General features: G+C 39.7%; 1 protein-coding gene across 1 annotated transcript; it reads left to right on the top strand.

Moving 5' to 3' along the window:
• The first annotated feature begins 16,619 nt into the window (after positions 1–16,619).
• On the top strand, positions 16,620–19,285 carry LOC147461392 (cytochrome P450 716B1-like). Its single transcript, XM_086500829.1, has 3 exons — positions 16,620–17,805; positions 18,503–18,690; positions 18,939–19,285. The coding sequence occupies exons 1-3, from the start codon at positions 16,761–16,763 to the stop codon at positions 19,281–19,283; spliced, it is 1,578 nt and encodes a 525-aa protein (XP_086356955.1). The 5' UTR covers positions 16,620–16,760; the 3' UTR covers positions 19,284–19,285.
• Positions 19,286–21,991: the final 2,706 nt, after the last annotated feature.

Here is a 21,991-nt window from a genome sequence, read left to right as displayed (position 1 = left end):
ATGGATGCGCATATTGCAAACATGGCAAAACCCGATTTGTTTAAAAATAGATGAGGAGCTTTCAAACCTACCCAACAAACATGTAACCTCTCATTAGGAAAATTTTGAGCTCATTTTTGAGCCTTTTAAGGGTGCCACATCTTCAAAGATACACATAAAAGAGCCACCAATAAACCCCTTTAAATATTGCTCAGAACCCCATGATACGACCTATCATTGGAAAGCTCTTGAAAAATGGATTCTGAAGATCCTAGGTCCTAAAAGTTTGGATGAGTTCTATGAAAGTTATGCCCTTTTTTTCAATCGGTTAGTTTTTGTTAACGTTACGTTAATCTGAAATCACCTTTTTCTAGATCTATATGAAGTTAATGTCCGATATACGCATGTTATATATCAATAGATAGCATTTGAAAAGTAAGTTTTAGATATCCATCCTCCGACAAATTTGGATCTGATTTGCAAAATAACTTACTATGCCTCACTTTTTGAAAGTTGTGCCACATTAATAAGTTCTTACAAGGCCCAAAAATGAGCTCAAAATTTTCCTAATGCCCCCTCAAAATAAGGGATTGCTCAACACTATTTAGCATTGACTCGAATGCATAACCTCACAACTCACGAGCCAACGAGCTAAGTAACAACTCTCTCACTATTTGTTAAAGGGGAGCCTTATGTATCTTTCTAGTTTTTTATTATAGGTCAATAGTAAGAGTGAATTGGAGCAAGAAAGGCAATGCCTAAGCTCAAGCCGCAAGCGCTTTGTGCAGTCAAAATGCAACCTGGATCTATAAATATATAATTTTCTAGGATAGAGAAGTGAGTGCAAAGATGATGAGGTTACACAGGGCCTAGCTTCACAATCCTTGGATGGAGAAAAACCATTGTTATGAAATTGACACCATTTTAGGTAGATTAGCCCAATCTTCGATGCAAAAAAAAAACATTGATATTCATTGAGATTTGAACGCAAAAAATAGGTCATAGACAAAGAATCCATGTTTGTTTGTATATGTTTCGAGGAGTCATGGTGTTATAAAGAGACTCATCTCAGTAGTAGCTCCTCTATCCTTGACTAGGGCATTCATGTCTAAGTTTACTTTTAATGCACAACTTTACCCTAGTGGCCATCGGAAGGTCAACTCATCCTTAGGATTTGGTTGGCTAGTTATGACTCCATCATCTCACAATGGATTAGAGCCGAGTCACGCTATGGATAGCCAATTTTCTGCTTTAGTAGTTCCCAAATGATTGGTGTTGTAATGGAATTGATATTCTAGTATTTACTGCAGCTGACAGGTGGAAAAGGCTTGATCGAGCTAGGCCTATGTGAGAGGATATAAGAGACGCATATAGTGACGCTTATAGAGACACATATAGCGACTCTGCAATGTCCAATTTAGCGACGCTGTCGTGCTGTGGCACGTATATAGTGGGAACGGGCATTAAACGATTTATCTTGTGACTTTTTGACGCATAAGTATACTTCATATAATACTCATATGCATAAATAAAAGCTTTCTACCGTACCTTAGTATTACCTTTGAAGTAATATAAATGTACATTATTATTAGAAAGTACTGCAAGAGAACTATCAATGATTGTGCCTCTTTTTGTCTGGGGGAAACTCATTTGTATATTTCTTCTAATATGTCAGCTATACCCTACCATATATAAATTATATTCTTCTTTTCACATTTATTTAATAATATAATCCTTCAATAATGCATACCTTCTTGGATACATACAAGAGGGAAGGGCCTACTAGAAGACTTTATGAAAAGGAAGATCCAAAGCTTCTTGGACCATCCCAATTTCAAAATCCCGACCTAAGGGCGTGGAGAAAAGACCAAAACCAAGTCAAGCTCTTTTAGTAGGCCAATTTTTCTTTTTGAAGCATGTCAATCCGACTTACAGGTCAAAAGTTACAGGGAAAAGAGTGAAAAATCCTCTCACAACTACACTGCAAGAAGAGATGGTAAACAGGTGAATCAAGTGAAAAGAGGTAATCTTGGTCTTTTTCTATAAAATAAAATATTTGGAGGATAAAAGACACAAGCATGTGAATGTGACACCTCAAAGATGCCTTGAAGGACAAGACACACAAGTTGGGACCCCCTGCTGGAGCCACACAGAAGATGCCTAGGTGGGGCCCACATACATCATGCATCCACATGGAGCCTCAACGACCAAAAATTATGAATTTCATGATATTTTGAGTCCTAATATTTCCCATTTTAAGAAATATCCAAAGAACATTTGATTTGGGCTAACTCTTTAGCCTAATTACGTGATTATGTAAAACATGGCTCCCTCACCTAGAAAAAGAGCAACCTTCTCTTCATTGGGGAAAGTTATGAGTGAGTGAAAATAGCTCAATTCCATAGTGACACACTCATATTAGTGCCACACTTTCTCTTGAAGAAAGGCTGAAGTCTTGCCTCATCTTCTCTCTTCATTAAGGTGGTGGCGATTGCTCTCATGTAAGATATATATTGCTAGTTTTTCTTTCATTTGCATATCTAGTCCAATACTTGTCTTTAACTCCTTCTCTATCTCTCATTATTTATCTTTAATACCACCACCACACTTAGATCTATCTCTAATTCTCTCTTTACTCCTCCTTTCATCTCTCTTGTTGTGTCCTAATTGTTTCATTGGAAGGTATTCAAGCAACAATCTTGTCAATGTAACGGGCACAACCTTCTGGCGGGAAACAATTATGTGCACAAGGTTAGTAACCATATCTTCATCTTTCACAAGAACCTCTCTCTCTTAAGGTTATCATTCTCTTCCACAAACTCTAGAATCTCCTTGCTACAGGTACTTCTCTCCTCGCAGTATCCTTATTGCCTAAGGGCAACAATAGGGATTGGGAGAGAAACTCTCTTCTTCTTCTCCTTTCACTTCTTTCACACCTTTATCTTTGAACATACTAAGTTTATCATCGATGAATAACCATAATCCACATAGAGGCGATTTCTTTCATTTCCATTCTGTGCAATCTATTACGGTCAACATTTGGATTAGTCAAAAGATTCACTTTCAGCAATGCATAGTGTTTCTATTTGGTCCTGAAAGGCTCAACGAAATACTTCTCTCACCAGATTCCATCATACTACCTATTATTGACTATAACTTCTCTTTTGATGTGAGTGTGGTTATTTTATTATGAATCAAGAGGATTTGTACTCACAACTAATCCCCATCGCTAGACAAAACATATACATTATAGTAAGCACAAAGCTACAATTCCAAAGAGCAAGCCGTAGCTTATTTGGACAACAAAGATTAAATATCATTAACTCATCCATTAACCCTTTTATCCTACCCATGATACGATATGATCGTAATCTCGATGTTTTTATTTTTGTTTTGTTTTGACTATCTTTCAGGAGTTCTCTCCATCACGTATGTGTTTGTAAGGGAAAGTGAGTGGCTTCTTTGGCTACATTTCTTCTTTAGCTCTAGAAGCTATGTTATCTACATCTTAGCTCCTTCTCATAACCCTTGAGCTTCCTCACAAACTCTCACAGAAAGAGGCGCGGTGCCTTCCTGGAAAGACCGCCAACTTCTTGACATATTTTTGGTGGACCCAACGCGAAACTACCAGGGTGAGAGTTTGTGCGTAACCATGGGTGATCATGTTGAGCAACAGGGTATGCATTTTGACCCAACAACAATGCAAATGTTTCAAGCATTTGCAATCTTCATGCAACAACAACATGCCACTGAAAGAAGGGAGATTTCAGCAACAAAGGCCATACAAGAGGTCGTCAACAGAATGGATAAATTTAATGGCAAGGATGTAACCAAGTACTTATGCGAGTATGTGAAGGAGATGGAGCTGCATCGCGTGTCAGGAGGTGAGATGATTCAAAGATTTGAGCTAGTTGTTGCTCTAGAAATTAGGGAGCATGTTAGGGAAATTAAATATGGGCATGGGAGAAATTGGGAAGAACTCAAAGTAGCTTTAAAGGAGGAATATTTCATGGAGGACTCTGAGAGAGTAACCAAAAGGACATTCTTAGAATGTGTAGTCAAGCCAAAGCAAGGACTATCAATAACAAAGCTACTTAGGGAATTTGAGCGGCCCTATGAACAACTCACAAGGACAGAAAGGGCCACACTAGATGTAGAGAAGACATATCTTTTCTTACAAGCTGCAGGTAAAGAGTTTCAAGAAAATTTGGAGCTTCTTCTTGAAGATAAAGATGCTGAGCAAGGACTAAAGACCGACTGGAATGAAGTTGAAGGTGCTGTCTCGTTGCTTGCCAAACGACAAAGAAGAAGGGACAAGATGGTAGTAAACACTACAAGTCCTTCAACCTCAACTTCTGACAAAATGGTAAAGCCTACTTATATAGCTCCTAAGTTTGATGAGTCTATGCTAGATGAACTTGTGAAGGGAATGCGTGACTTGGAGGTGAAACTTGCAAAGCTTGAAGAAAAAGGCACACCATCAGGGTCACTTCTTAGGCAAAGACAACATCCCAAGGAAGGGTTTGTTAATAGATGTATTTGGTGTGATAGTACAAACGATGTAAGAAGGGATTGTGATGATTTTCGTGATGCTTTGTCAAAAGACGTTGTCTTTTTTAAGGATGGTAAAATCCACTTAAGAGAGACAGGTCTACCCTTGAGAACTAACTTTGGGAAGGGGGGAATGCAAACCTTAGTTGAAGATATGGCAACCAACCATGCCACCTCTTCAGTTGAGGCAGCTACTTGTGGAGTAAAAATTGAGCATCTTACTGATGAAGAGGCGAGTGACCATCATGGTCAAATTTGGCCAAATGTCATGCAATTAGCTAAAAAGGGAAAGCTTACAAAAGAGATTCTACATGAAGCTGGTGATTGCATATGTCTAGAAACAGGATGGAATGATCCAGTGAACTCATTGTCAGTGCATGCCTACGTTACAAAATGCCAACAAAATGAGGCGATTGTAGAAGAGAAGCGCAGGCGTGAGAATGCTGATGAACGACCATCAAAAAGAGCTTCTAGAAGTGGGGGAAGAAGCGACTCAATGCCTTCTCAAACACCCTCAACACAAGGAGCATCTCCACCTGAAGTACTCATGGAGGAGTCTACAACAGGAAAGAAGAAAGAGCCAGCAAAAGGTAAGACAAAAGGCCCAACTTATAAACTACAATTTGATATTGAGGTTGCTACAAATTTAAAGAAAGTCTTGGAGGAAAGGATCTTAAATAGCAAGATTGAGTATACTCTAGGAGAAGTTCTTGGCATTGCAAAGTGTGAATTCCATGAGGAGATCATTGACATCATCAAGAGGAAGAGGCAAACCCTTGCTGAAGTTTCTCGTCCACAGGTTGAAGGGGAAACCTCGAAGACACAAGGGATTCAACTGCAAAATAAGGAGGATGATGGAGCTGTGGTAGGATGCTACCAATATAGTGGGAGAGTAAAGAAAGTGCATTTCTCAAATGATGATGAAGAAGTTGAAGATATTCCTAGGAGCTACTATTCACGAAGTCACTGGGAAAGGGCTACTACAGAAACTTTGGTTAAGGTAGGTGATCTTGAAGAGCCATTTGTTGCCTTGATTGACCATGGTTCAGAAATAAACATAATGTCAAAGAGTCTCTACAATAAGTGCAAATGGCCAATGGACACAGATCATGGTTGGATGGTAAAAGTGGCAAACAATTCATCCGATGAATTGTATGCAGCATGTCCAGGTGTGAAGGTGACAATAGGTGATGTAAAGATTGACCAAAACTTCTTTGTACAGGATACATCTTCATATCATCTCATCCTTGGACAACCCTACATTGTGGGAGTTTGAATGGAAACAAAGGTAATGGATGATGGTTCAGCGTATGCTAGGATACATAGCAAAAATGGTAAACGAGCTGTCCAATTTCTCATAGTTTGTGTGAACCATGAAAGAAATCGTGACAACCTCAGAGAGCATCCTCTACCAAAGGTGAGAAAAGAGTTTCATGACCATAGGGAAATGATGGTTTTTGGCCAAGTACCATTGTAAAGCGGGATTGCAGTGGTACAGAAAGAAAAAGGGTCTCGCCTGATCCAAAAATAGGTGAAACTTTTTCAACGAGCTCCTTGGTAACAAGGAATGGATCAGTATGTTTTACAAAACTTGAAGATTTGAAGAGATGTGAGAGGCAATATGTGCATAATGTACAAATAGGCATGAAAAAGAGTGGGTTACTAGAGCCTACTGAAAATGTTTTGGGTTTGTGTGAACAAGTTTCTTTTGTAGATACTATGGGTGAGCTTGATGCTATAATGGGGTCTAGTTTGCATCTTGAAAATGAAGTTGTGGAAGTTTGCTCTATGGAAATGTATCAAGTAATAGAAGCCTTTAAAGAAAATCAAACGGTTGGCCCAAAAGTCCATGTTGAAACTAAATACAAGAGTGTAGCAAAGAAGGTGAAACCAGTAGCTTCACCCTTACCACCCAACAATAGGGAAAAGATTGAGCAGACTTCTTTACAACCAAGTTTGAGGAATCCTAAAAAGATTGGGCATACCTTCACAAAGGAGTCTTTCCAAGAGTTGCAGATTGGAAACGAGGAGTTTCTAACACAGGAGGAGACAAAATGCTTCAAAGAAATGTTTTCAAAGCACGGTAAGTCTTTTGCATTTGACCCACATGAGATAGGATGTGTTTATCCTTTTGTTGTAGCTCCTATGGTAATTTTCACAATACCTCATGTGCCTTGGAATCTGCGGCCTATTCCGGTTCCAAAGGCTCATTTGCCAAAGTTAGTAGAGCTACTGAATGAGAAAATCAAAATGGGAATCTTGGAGCCTTCTTGTGCTCCATACTCAAACAGGTGGTTCACAGTTCCAAAGAAGAATGGTTCTCTACGCTTCATCCAAGATATGCAACCAGTGAACAAGGTGACAATTAGAAATGTAGGTACAGGTCCAATTGTGGATGAGTTTGTAGAGGCGTTTGCAGGGAGGGCAATCTACTCAATGGGGGATCTCTACTCAGGGTATGATCAATTTCAGCTTGCAATCGAAAGCAGAGACTTGACAACCATGAGGAAACCTTTGGGTTTGGTAAGGATGTGTACCTTGCCACAGAGAGCAACCAACTCGATTGCACATATGATGAATGGGATGAATAATGTCTTACATGACTTTATTCTTCAAATCACAATGCCTTTCATTGATGATTTGCCTATCAAAGGATGTGAAGAAAGTGACAAAGATGAAGCTTTGGATCTCAAGGGATGTCGCAGGTTTGTGGTAAATCACATAAATAATTGTGATAAAATTTTGTCTAGGTTGGAAGAAGTGAATCTTACATTGTTAGGGAAAAAGTCTATGTTTGGTGTCAAAGAAGTGCTCATTGTGGGGCACATGTGCAGGCCATATGGTAGGAAACCTTGTCTATCAAAGGTAGATGCCATCCAAAGAATGAAAGAAACATGCACTAGCATCACTGAGGTTAGAAGGTTTCTGGGAGCATGTGTCTTCTATGTTATTTGGATTCCATATTATGCACATGTAGCTGATCCTCTTTATCAGCTGCTTAGAAAGAATCATAAGTTTAAATGGACAAAAGCACATGTAAAATCCATGAAAAAGCTAAAGGAGTTGCTCCAGTCAGCAACAACTTTGAGAAAGGTAGACTATGAGTGTCAAAGGCCAGTAATTGTGACAATAGACACCAGTTCTACAGGGATTGGATGGGCAATAGGGCAAGATGACAAAGAAGGATACAGGTATGTGGTAAGATTTGAATCAAAAAAACTAAGTGCTCGCCAAAGAAACTATCCACAGATAAAGAGAGAGTTATGGGGTATGGTTACAACCTTGAAAAGTGGGAAAGAGTACCTAATTGGTGCATGTGTGGTTGTAGAAACAGATTGTCTACCACTTCTTGGGATGATTACAAGCTGCTCAACGCCAGACATTGCTATGTTGCGGTGGATTGCCTACATTAAGTCCTTAAATCCTGAGGTTAAGCACATTGCAGGTAAAGACAATACAGTGGCAGATATGCTATCAAGGGCAAGGTATGAAGATGAGTCACAAATTATTGACGAGGAAGATGATGTAGGCACAAAGTTCTATTCTATCTCTCATGTCAAAGTTAACAATGTCTGCATGACTAATCTACTTGAATCATTCTTGAAAGAGCTTTATGAAGGTGATTGGCTTCTTATTGGAAGCTACTTGAGTACTCTAACAAAACAGGATGATTGGTCTGAACAAGAATTCAAGAGGATACGCAGGAAAGCATATGGGTACTTTTTGATGGATGGATACTTGTGGAAGCATCCTAAACAAAAGGGTGCTACACCACAACGGGTTATATGTAAAAAAGAGACTCAAGTAAAGCTCATGCAAGAGTTTTATGAGAGTCTATGGACTGGACACAGGGGTGTGTGGGCAACCTTCTCCAAGTTGAAAGAAAAATATTGGTGGAAGGGTATGTATAAAGATGTATCTCAATTTGTAGAGTCATGTGTAACTTGTCAATGTATTCAAATGTCCGACATCATGATGGATTGCACCCTACATATCCACTAGCCATGCACTATAAATGGGTTGTGGATCTAGTTACAATGCCTTTAGGACTCTGGCAGATGAGATACTTGGTTCTTGCACGAGAAGACCTAACTAATCAGGTTGAAGGAAGAGCATTAAGAGCTAAAACCACAGAAGCTGTGTGCAAATTCCTTTTTGATGAGGTGATTTGCCGTTATGGTTGTGTGGGAAAAATCACTGCAGATAGAGGTGAACTGGATGCCGAAGAAGCAAGGGAGTTCTTTTCTAGATTAGGAATCAAGCTTTCTCTTACTACAGCTTACAACCCTGAAGTCAATGGAAAGAGTGAAAGAGGGCATCCTCCTATCATCAAAGCTTTGGCGAAGGTTTGTGAAGGAAGAGTTGGTGAGTGGCCAAAACTGTTACTATATGCTTTATGGGCTGATCGTACAACACATAGCTCAATAACAGGCTACATGCTTGCGGAGCTAATGTATGGTCAAAAGCCAGTGATGCCGATTGAAGATACAATTCCCACATGGAATGTACTACCTTGGCAAGAGGGGCTTAGCAGGGATGATCTCCTTGCACTGCGTATAAGGAAACTCGAGAGAAGACCTGGAGACATTGAAGATGCAAAAGAACGACTCAAAAATGCAAGGTTGAAAAAAAGGACTACTTTGATAAGCGACATCGACTCATGAGCAAAGCAATTGACAAAGGTGACTGGGTTTTAGTGTATGATAGTAGCCTTGATAACCAACACACAATCATGCGTAAGTTCTCAAAAAAATGGTTTGGACCGTATGTTGTAAAGCATGTGCATGAAAATGCTACTTACAGCTTGTCTGAACTAGATGGTACAGAAGTAAAGATTCCCATTGCAAGAAAAAGGATTAAAATGTTTAAGAGAAGAGGAGACAATGATCTAGAAGATGTTGATGAGGAAGAAGAGCAAAACACAGGTGAAGATCAAAGTGAACATGAAGCTCTGGAATCATCCAGTGAAGAAGAAAGCAAGAAAGATGTACAAGAGGTATGATCTTACGAAGAGACAACGTGGCACATACCGGAGGATGTGCAGGTTTAGACGGGGTGGATGTCGTGCTGTGGCACGTATATAGTGGGAACGGGCATTAAACGATTTATCTTGTGACTTTTTGACGCATAAGTATACTTCATATAATACTCATATGCATAAATAAAAGCTTTCTACCGTACCTTAGTATTACCTTTGAAGTAATATAAATGTACATTACTATTAGAAAGTACTGCAAGAGAAGTATCAATGATTGTGCCTCTTTTTGTCTGGGGGAAACGCATTTGTATATTTCTTCTAATATGTCAGCTATACCCTACCATATATAAATTATATTCTTCTTTTCACATTTATTTAATAATATAACCCTTCAATAATGCATACCTTCTTGGATACATACAAGAGGGAGGGGCCTACTAGAAGACTTTATGAAAAGGAAGATCCAAAGCTTCTTGGACCATCCCAATTTAAAAATCCCGACCTAAGGGTGTGGAGAAAAGTCCAAAACCAAGTCAAGCTCTTTTAGTAGGCCAATTTTTCTTTTTGAAGCATGTCAATCCGACTTACAGGTCAAAAGTTACAGGGAAAAGAGTGAAAAATCCTCTCACAACTACACTGCAAGAAGAGATGGTAAACAGGTGAATCAAGTGAAAAGAGGTAATCTTGGTCTTTTTCTATAAAATAAAATATTTGGAGGATAAAAGACACAAGCATGTGAATGTGACACCTCAAAGATGCCTTGAAGGACAAGACACACAAGTTGGGACCCCCTGCTGGAGCCACACAGAAGATGCCTAGGTGGGGCCCACATACATCATGCATCCACATGGAGCCTCAACGACCAAAAATTATGAATTTCATGATATTTTGAGTCCTAATATTTCCCATTTTAAGAAATATCCAAAGAACATTTGATTTGGGCTAACTCTTTAGCCTAATTACGTGATTATGTAAAACATGGCTCCCTCACCTAGAAAAAGAGCAACCTTCTCTTCATTGGGGAAAGTTATGAGTGAGTGAAAATAGCTCAATTCCATAGTGACACACTCATATTAGTGCCACACTTTCTCTTGAAGAAAGGCTGAAGTCTTGCCTCATCTTTTCTCTCCATTAAGGTGGTGGCGATTGCTCTCATGTAAGATATATGTTGCTAGTTTTTCTTTCATTTGCATATCTAGTCCAATACTTGTCTTTAACTCCTTCTCTATCTCTCATTATTTATCTTTAATACCACCACCACACTTAGATCTATCTCTAATTCTCTCTTTACTTCTCCTTTCATCTCTCTTGTTGTGTCCTAATTGTTTCATTGGAAGGTATTCAAGCAACAATCTTGTCAATGTAACGGGCACAACCTTCTGGCGGGAAACAATTATGTGCACAAGGTTAGTAACCATATCTTCATCTTTCACAAGAACCTCTCTCTCTTAAGGTTATCATTCTCTTCCACAAACTCTAGAATCTCCTTGCTACAGGTACTTCTCTCCTCGCAGTATCCTTATTGCCTAAGGGCAACAATAGGGCTTGGGAGAGAAACTCTCTTCTTCTTCTCCTTTCACTTCTTTCACACCTTTATCTTTGAACATACTAAGTTTATCATCGATGAATAACCATAATCCACATAGAGGCGATTTCTTTCATTTCCATTCTGTGCAATCTATTAGGGTCAACATTTGGATTAGTCGAAAGATTCACTTTCAGCAATGCATAGTGTTTCTATTTGGTCCTGAAAGGCTCAACGAAATACTTCTCTCACCAGATCCCATCATACTACCTATTATTGACTATAACTTCTCTTTTGATGTGAGTGTGGTTATTTTATTATGAATCAAGAGGATTTGTACTCACAACTAATCCCCATCGCTAGACAAAACATATACATTATAGTAAGCACAAAGCTACAGTTCCAAAGAGCAAGCCGTAGCTTATTTGAACAACAAAGATTAAATATCATTAACTCATCCATTAACCCTTTTATCCTACCCATGATACGATATGATCGTAATCTTGATGTTTTCATTTTTGTTTTGTTTTGACTATCTTTCATGAGTTCTCTCCATCACGTATGTGTTTGTAAGGGAAAGTGAGTGGCTTCTTTGGCTACATTTCTTCTTTAGCTCTAGAAGCTATGTTATCTACATCTTAGCTCCTTCTCATAACCCTTGAGCTTCCTCACAAACTCTCACAGCAAGAGGCCTGGTGCCTTCGTGGCAAGACCGCCAACTTCTTGACAACGCGTATAGAGACGTTGCAGGACAAAAAATAGAGACGCCTATAACGACGCCTGAGAATAATGTTTTTTGGGTGGCAGTGCATCCATTGTCCTGCCACCCCATCAACCATTTTGAACATAAATTTTTCAGAATAAAGATAAAAACTGACAAAAGTATCTCAACAAAAGTGAATCGACAAAAGTGAAACAATGACAAAATTATACACATCATAGGCAAAATCAATCGATTGTTAATCTTTGACCAAAATGTAATAGTTACAACACAATTGTCATTATTGAGAAAATACATCGTTAACCAATAGTTATAAAAATGGCGTACACACGTCATCTCGTTATACATGCTCTAAGAAAAGAAAACTAGTGCTATCTAGGTACGGCTAGATTGACATCCACTAATCTGACGTCTCATTGCGTCCAAGCGGCGTATCTGTCGGCTTCTACAAGAAAAAACAATAAGACTTTCTGTAAGTAGAAACATATAATTACAAAACAATGTATTGTTTAGCTTATTAACAAAATACAACAAATGTAAGAGAGTGAAGTTGAATACTGACCAAGCCGGAGTGAGAACTGAGAATGTCTATATGGCGTTTAAGCCCTTTCTGTCTCTAGATTGTCTACTCGACACCAAACTCTCAAAGCGCGTTGATTTCTTTGAAGCAGAGGGAGACGCTGAAGGAGTGGAACGATGCGCCGGTGCTCCAGAGCGATGGCAGTCCTCATATACACAAGTATATATGCACACAAGCACGTAGATGCATATACATACTAGTACTAGACCTAAGCAGGGGCTAGTAGTGCCAAAAGTCAAGTAGCACCTCTTTAGATATCATCACAATCTCAACCATGGTAAAACCAAAGATACATTGCGGTAATTCATGCATGGGTGGAGCAATGATGACAACGCCACGATTAAAAAAGGACTATACCTAAGAGGAAGCGTTTAACCTTCGGGTGCTATGCTCCCGTACGTAGTGCCTACATGTACATGCATAAACAAATATATATGTACACATCTACCTATAATTTAAGTATATACAATTACGTACTCTCTATAATTAAGTATATAATATTACGTAAATGTAGCCATCGTTTTGTGTAAATTGTATAATTTACGTATATACAATCACGTAAATGTAGCCATTGTTTTGATTGTAGGATGGAATACCACCTGCAAGAGCCACATAACTTACATGAGTGCTTCCAAACCACCAGTTCTCTAAAGTTGGATGTTAAATATCCACAAACTTACTTGTTCACAATGCTCGGGTAGCACAAAAGTGTCTTGGAGGTTGGTCCACTTTTTGGTTGAGTCCACCTCAAGGAAACATGACTCTCCTTTGCGCACAATAGCGTTGGGACCCTCCATGTTTATCTTGAACCATTGCACATCAAACAAATCCACAAAAAATCCTCTATAATCGATCTCTAATTCTTGCTCAGCACCTCGAGTGCTCCCTCTCTCTCTCTCTCTCTCTCTCTCTCACACACACACACACACACACACACACACACAAAATCCAACTTGATAGTTTGTGAAAGTCTTGAGTTATCCACTTTTCTCTTCCATCACTCAAGATCAACAGAAGGAGAACGCTTTCAACAGCTAGTGTTGCTGCCTAACCTTTGAACATTCCAAAGCTAACTAGCTTCAAACACCTTTAAGCTCTACAAAAAAAGAGAGAGATGGTTGGGTCTCTTCTTCAACTCTAAAATTTAAATATAGAGTTAACTCCTAAACCTAACCCCAAAGCTCTAATATTAAATCTAAACCTAAACTCTAGCTTAAATATAAAAACTAAATCCTAAACCTATGCAGACTCTCTCTCTCTATCTCTTTCCATCTATATATGTCATACATTGACGAAGCTCTTCACCGACCAATGCTCTATTTTCAACGCAGACATTAGATTAGATCCACAAGGAGTTCATCAGAGTAGTCTCATAAATCATTTTGACATTTTGAACATAACTTTTCATTTCATATACTCTCTCTCTCTCTCTCTTTGTTTTCTTCCCTTATCACACACTCTCTCTCTCTCTCTCTCTCTCTCTCTCTCTCTCTCAATGTGTGTGTGTGCGTGTGTTCTTTGTTTATGCATGTGTATGTACAGTCTTTGCCTTCTCTCTCTCTCTCAATGTGTATGTGTGTATGTGTTCTTTATTTATGCATGTGTGTGTATATTCTCTCTCTCTCTCTCAATGTGTGTGTGTGTATGTGTTCTTTATTCATACATGTGTGTGTACATTCTCTCTCTCTCTCTCTCTCTCTCACACACACACACACACACACACACACACACACACACACACACACATACACAATGCGTGTGTGTGTATGTGTGTGTTCTTTATTCATACATGTGTGTGTACATTCTCTCTCTCTCTCTCTCTCTCTCTCTCACACACACACACACACACACACAATGCGTGTGTGTGTGTCTATATGGGAGAGAGGGAGAGAGAGAGATAGAGATAGAGGGGAAGGGAACATGAGATGGAGGAGATAGAAGGAACATACCTAGATCTCCTTCCTCTCCTCGTGTATGTGTGTGTGTGTGTGTCTGTGTGTGTGTGTGAGAGAGAGAGAGAGAGAGAGGTGCGGGTATACTTGTTTCGCAAAAGCGTCGAAACTCGGATCTGAGGTCTGAGTTTTTGGCGGTCACGGAATATTTTTTTACAGGGTCGACATCACTATGAGCGTCACTAAATTATTTACTGTATAGCGATGCATATAGCGACGCCGTGAATTTTCACATTTGAGAGTCTCACTACTAGCGTCCCTACTATGAAGAACCTCTTGTAGTGTCACCCTCTTTTGATATGTACCCTCTTAGACAGGATGACCCCTTTCCTTCCTTAGCGGTATTTTTATTTCTTTCTCTTTTTAATTCAATTTAGTTTGTTAAAACAAAAAAAGATTGAAAAATTTATGTGACACATTCTAAAAAAGAAAACACTAAATATTATTATCTTAATTGTATTAAAGCAATGGGGACCCGGCTCTTAGGCTATGGTCATGCAAGTCTTAGTTGGCCATAACACAGCCGACATTTTCTAACAACCTAAAACAAAAAAAGATTGCAAAATTTATGTGACATATTCTAAAAAAGTAAACACTAAATATTATTATCTTAATTTTATTAAAGCAATGGGGACCCGGCTCTTAGGCTATGGTCACGCGAGTCTTAGTTGGCTATAACACAACCGTCATTTTCTCACAGCCTGCAATCTTTTCACCGGCTGAGTATTGCAACTATGCCTTTTTTAGGCATAGTTTTCAAACTATGCCAGCTTTTACCAATAATTAGCGTGTTTTATCTCTCTCTCTCTCTCTCTCTCTCTCTCTCTCTCTCTCTCTCTCAGCTAGCTGCTGCTGTCGATGGCTTTCTGAATTGCCGTACCTGCCTTCGTCAGATTTGTCGAGACTTAAAGATAATTAAGCCTTGCGTGACGATGCCCTTAGCATATATCATTGTACAATTCTCCATGCCCTCTAGTGCAAAAGGTGTTAAAAATGGTAGCACCAATACATGGTGTCACCCTAAATAAATGTGATAGATACATGTATTTTATGTGGCCTCCCTAAGATAGACAATGAAGTTATGGATGGGCATATTGCAAACATGGCAAAATCGTATATGTTTAAAAATAGACGAGGAGCTTTCAGACCTATTTAACAAAAATGTAATCTCTCATTAGGATAATTTTGAGCTGATTTTTGGCCCTTTTAAGGGTGCCACATCATCAAGCTACACAAAAGAGAGCCACCTGATTGTTGAAATGTAAAGAGAAAAAGAGAGACGAAACAAAAGACACACTATGTATGCTCCCAAAGACTGATTCATATTGAGGACAAAATACAATTATATAGGTGAGACCAAGTTGAGTAGAGTGAGCCATATATAGCTCCAACACCCCCACTCAAACAAAGATCTCTAGCTTTGGATGAAAAAAACCCCTTAGGGAGTTCAAAGAAAAAAGTGAAGCCCCTATACAATGTGAAAATATGATATCTTTTTAGTTTATTATTATGAGTCAATACTAAGAGTGAATTGGAGCAACAACGGAAATGCCTAAGCTCAAGCCGCAAGCACTTTGTGGACTCAAAATGCAACCTTCATTTACAAATAAATAATCTTCTAGGATAGAGGAGTGAGTGCAAAGATGATGATGAGGTTACATAAGTCCTATGATGTATTCCCCTATTTTTTCAACCTCTTTTGGTATGTATCCTCAGAGACAAGGATGACCCCTTTCCTTCCTTAGGGGTAATTTTAATTCTCTTTTTTAATTCAATTTAGTTTATTAAATAAAAAAGAGATTGCAAAATTTATGTGACACGTTTTAAAAAATAAAACACTAAATATTTTTATCTTAATTTTATTAAAGCAATGGGGACCCGGCTCTTAGGCTATGGTCACGCGAGGTTTAGTTGGCCATAACACAGCCGATATTTTTTGGCAACGTGCAGTCTTAGCGTGCAGTCTTTCCACTGGCTTAGTATTGCAACTATGCCTTTTTAGGCATAGTTTTCAAACTATGCCCGTTTTTAGCTGGTTAGCCCGTTTTCTCTCTCGCATGTCTATCCCTCTCTCTCTCTCTCTCAACTACCTGGTGCTCCGGTTCGCATTCTGAATTGCCATACTTGTCTTTGTCATATCTGTCGAGACTTCAAGATAACTAAGCCCCGTGTGACGATGCCCTTGGGGCTTTAGTGCGGAAGCCGTGGCTCATAGCATCTTGATCTTTAATTACTTTAACTCGTGCAAATATCTTAGTAATACGCACTCCTGGAATCCTGGATATATATTTGAACAAGGGATGGCCTTGTGCAAGGAAAGGCTCCCCCAGACTCCAGTGTGTATTGTCTATGTCTTCGTCGTACATCATACAAAAGCTCCTCTAGTACATTATACGAGTCTTTGAACTGAGTTACTGAGCCTGCAAGCCGCCCTGCTGCACGCAGAGGAGGGGGGGGACGGAGTTCTGAGCTCAATGAATTTTCTAAGCTCAGTCATAGCTTCTCTGTATGTCCAAACAAAGAGTTGCCGGCACGATGTTGCCGGTACTGCTCTGGGCTGCGTGCTAGCTTTCTTCATCGTGAAGCCCATGGTAGTGCACGTTTTCACATGGATGAAAATTCACCTTGCTCCAGCACTGCTGAGGGGAGGGGAGCTGCCACCAGGCTCTCTTGGCTTCCTTCTCATATCGGAAACGCTGCACTTCATCTCTGCACTTCGACAGGGCGGACCGAGGAGGTTTCTAAAAGAGCGGACGGCCAAGCACGGGTCACAGACGTTCAAGACCAGCCTGTTTCTGAATTCCACGGTGATAGTTCAGGGGGCAGCGGGCAATCGCTTTCTGGCGAATGCTGAAAACAAGCGAGATTTGCTGAACTCATGGCCGGCGTTCACGCTGGACCTACTCGGCAAGAATGCGCCGGCGGCGGTGCACGGCTCGCAGCATAAGAGACAGAGGCAGGTGTTGAGTGCGTGCCTGGGGCCAGGCGCATTGCAGAAAGTGATGTGCAAGGCGGATCGCATGATTGGGAGGCACATTGAGGCAAGCTGGGCCGATGGGGCCCACCTATCCATAGATGACACCGTGAAGATGCATGTGCTCCGCTTCGCGTGCAGCCTATTGATCGGAGCGGAAGACGAAGCCTTGGTCCGTCCGATCGAGACGCAGTTCCGGATATGGACTGCCGGCGTAATTTCAATGCCGTTAGACGTGCCTGGCACCCGCTTCTACAAATCGAAGCGCGCTCGGGACGTGCTGCGCCGTCAGATGGAAGAGGTCATTCAGCAGAGGCGGCGGCAGCTACATGCAGAGCAGCCTCCCATCAACGGCAAATACAACGACCTGCTGTCGCAGATGATTCTAGCCCGCCACGAAGACGGAACCACTCTCACCCCTGAGGAGCTCCGTGACGTTACCCTCTTTCTGCTCTTTGCAGGCCATGAGACCTCCGCCACTACCCTCATATTTGCCCTCAAGTTCCTCGAACAAAATCCCCCCTGCTTCGACCGCCTCGTCCAAGGTCACTCTCTCTCTCTCTCTCTCTCTCGATTAGATCATTACAGGCCTCCATTGAAGTTCTCGATTATGTAAGTGCCTGTGTGCGAGCATGCACATATAAATGAATAGTAACCAATCAAATGTCGTTGAAAGTTACAAGTTTCCAACCTGATGTAATGTAGTTACAATCACTGTATAAATTTGAATTGTATGAAATCACCATTGATAACATTCTCAAAAGTTAAAGTTACCGATTGGTGATATTTTTAATTGAGATGGTAACTCTGATTATTCAGGAAGAGCTTTGATATTTTAGGAAATATAATCAAGACGAGTTGTCTATATGTATATAAAAGCTACCAATTGTAACTTGACTAATTTTGACTCTTTACACACACACACACACACACATACACACACACACATATATATATATATATATATATATATATATATATATATATATATATATATATATATATATATATATATATATGCATACATACATACATACATATATATATATATATACACACTATGAATAAACCTAAACCTTATACTCTTTGAGAAAATTGTGTTACCATATAGTGGTGTCTAAAAAACTACAAGTTACGAAATGGTAACTCTGACTCAAAAGTCAAGTTACAATTGGTAGTTTTTTTTCCTTTGCTCCGTTTATGTTACCAAATTGATCCATTGGTTACAATCCTCCTTTGCAGAGCATAAAGCCATTGCATCAAGAAAGCAACACGGTGAGACTCTCAATTGGGTGGATTTGACCAATATGAAGTACACGTGGGCTCTACTTCAAGAGACCATGCGTTTGAGGCCTCCTACACTAGGCGGCATGAAAGAAGCTCAAAAGGATCTAATCCATGATGGATACATAATTCCAAAGGGATGGAAGGTACGACTCCTACAACAAGGGTGATGTTTTTATGTGTGTGTGCACGTGTGCGCGGAGAAAGAAGAAACAAAATGGTTTAAGAATGTGGAATCTTGTGTGAAAAAATGTGTGTGTGTGTGTGCATCCACATGCGTGGAGAGAGAGAGAGAGAGAGAGAGAGAGAGAGAGAGAGAGAGAGAGAGAGAGAGAGAGAGATATTTCTTAAGTGTTATCTTGATTTTATAAAAACATGGATGCGTTGTTTACAGATCTACTATTGTCCATCCTCTACACAGGAGAATGATGCATACTTTAAAGAGGCAAGGAACTTTGATCCATCAAGGTTTGAGGCCCATAGGTTACAAAAGGAGGGACTACCTCCCTTCTCCTTTGTGCCATTTGGAATTGGTCCTCACTCTTGCAAAGGAGGAGACTTTGCAAGAATGACCATGTCTCTCTACGTTCACCACCTTATTATGGGGAAAATCAAGTGGACATCTTTAGAACTCTATGAGCAATACCATTGTTTTCCTGTGCTCCAATTCACTAAGGGCTACCAGGCTATTGTAACTCGTGACAACCTCCCATCTGAATGCATGAAAAGATTGGATTAACATCTCTAGGTGTTTTATGTTCCCGTACAGTAAATGTTCACGTGCCCAAGAGCACCTCTACAACCATCGGATACATCAAATATTGATCGGGAGCATTGGAAAAATGTTGCTTACCAATGCTCCTAATTACTATCAATGTATTCAACCAATGCTCCTTTTGAATTAAAGTATCCAATGTTGTTGGCCACTAGCAAGAAGCCACCTCTGTTGACTTTTAACAATTCCATTGGCTAAACAATGACTACCAATGCACATACGTCTACATGATCGAGTTGTAAGCAAAAACTAGTCTTGCTTGGTGGGCCTTGCTATACAACATCTATAGAATATAACATGACATATACAAATTGACATTTAGAATCTAGCACTAAAAAGAATAAGAGGATAAATTTTTTGGCAAGGATGGCACTGCATGAAAGGGATATACATTTAAAAAATGCTATAATGGTTATACAAGGAGACAAAGTTAAGTGCATCATTTATTAGAGATTATACGGATGGTTATAGTGGAGATTATAAGCCAAGTTGTATTGCTATGTCTATTGATGAATGTTTTTTCTAGTATACATGCTACATGTAAATTCTTGCAAACAAAAAGTATTTCAAATTTTTCATCAAATGGTTGGTAGCACAGAACGTTGGCTCACATTTTTGAAGGTGGATGTTGAGTGTGTTTTGCCTTTCTTCTTTTGTAGTTATTCTCGGTACCATGAATGAGGATATTGGTACATGTAACTTCACCTTCTGTCTTTTGTGTTATGGCATCGACAATGCATGTTGCATTGTTTGCCGCACCGGTTGTCAAGTCGATCTTTTCAAGGATCATGCAACGCACACCAATTGCGATCGAATCCACTTGTTGAACTTAGGGTCTAGGAGCCACTACTCAAGGATATTTATGTTACCCATGTTTGCCTTCATTTCAAATTTTGTAATGTCAGTTTGATTGTACAAATTATTCAAGGCAAGGTTGTTATAGTGTTGGATGTCTGATCTGTGAGTATAACTTATCGTAGTAGAGTTGTTGATGTAGTCATGCACATGCTCTTCATCTATAATACATGCATCCAAAGTACAATTGATCTTGTCTACGGTCGGTTGGTTTTGTATGGCATGTGCTACAAAGCTCCCGTGCGTGACTACAAACTGGGGGTAGTTGGGCAAGATCACGGAGCAAGAGAATACACTTGTTGTTGAAGAGATCTACCAATGTACTACTTGTTGTACATTATATTTTATCTTATGATAAGGTCAAAAGTCGTTTGGGTTAACATGGATAGCTCGTCTATAATTATAATATCTGCCTCTTTTATGTCCAAATATCGCTCATCGGACTCATGAGGGGATTTTGTTGATTTGTGCTTGGTATCTTGAACTGGTAATGCAATGTAGATGCAATGCTGCTAAGTCTTGTTATCGCTGCTACAATGACAAAGCTTCCAAAAATATTATAGAAGTGAGGGCAACATGAGTGTCTATTTCCACTATGATAATCTCCAAGTGTTTACCGTGCTGTTTTACCGCGTTTTGTAGAGAGAAGGTGCAAATTCAAGTAGAGAAACAAGAAAGAGGAGGGTGGGGTAGATTTTTTTGTGTTTAAAATATTACCATTACCGTTGTTATTACCGCACAGATTACCGTTGTTATATCCGACAGCCAGACTTAGCGGCCAAACTTTCAAATTCTGGCTTACCCCCCCCCCCCCCCCCCCCCCCCCCCTCCCTTCAAATTTTGGTGTTTCCCTCCTCTCAATAAAAATCAAAGAATATTGTATATAATTTTCAAATTTAAAAAAGAAGAGAGAGAGAGAGAGAGAGAGAGAGAGAAAGAGGAGGGAGAAGGAGGCAAGGGATATAAGATTACACTTGGTTACTTAAATAACCATTGTCAATTGATTAACATAATTGAGAATATTCTCAAATCTAAAGAGAGGAAGAGGGGGGAGAGAGAGATGAATGGATTGCACGACCAAAAAAATTCATAACTGCAAAATGTTTATGAATTATGTTCCAAAAGATCTCTACACGAAGCATCATCCAATTCTAAGCCCATGGCTCCTAAATCAATAAAGAGAGAAACGGAATTGTTATTTGTGGATGCATTGGCTTCGTCATCTTCCAGTTCGTCATCCTCCATCTCATCATCTTCATCATCATGACAATCATCTACGCTAAGACTTGCTGCCACTGGACTTGATTCATCGACCTCCCGCTCCTCTATTTCCGCCTCATCCAAAGTCAGAGGTGGAAGGGGGTCGAAGATAGTCTCCACTTCATTAGTGGAAAAAATGGTTCTCCCCCAAGGTGTTACGGGAATTACGAACCAAAGTTTTGGTTGGTGGATTGCTGGGATATAGATGACCTATAAAATAGAATCTCAAAGTGAGTAACATTGGTATAACTAAGGGTACAAGCAAATAATAATAAAAAAGGTACATGTCACTCACCTGCTCATAATTACGCGGTAAAACTATGCACACTAGAGTCCACCATGTAGAGGGCATTCTCATGTCATCTAGATACATTTGCAAACCACTTGCACTCAAAGATGAAGGTATGAAAGGTTCTAAAATTAACCTTTAGTATCCTTTCAATAGTTCTGCAGTACCTGGCTTCATCACCGTCTGTGTCAAAGTTGCCCATGATGACACAATCCATGGTGGTTCTACGCTCGTCAATGTGGCGCATACGAAAGTGACGACCCTTTGA

Source organism: Adiantum capillus-veneris, chromosome 3 (genome assembly GCF_014529385.1).
Source record: "Adiantum capillus-veneris isolate H3 chromosome 3, ASM1452938v2, whole genome shotgun sequence".
NCBI lineage: Eukaryota > Viridiplantae > Streptophyta > Polypodiopsida > Polypodiales > Pteridaceae > Adiantum > Adiantum capillus-veneris.
Note: the sequence above shows the minus strand (reverse complement) of the source record. Positions and strands in the feature narration are given on the sequence as shown.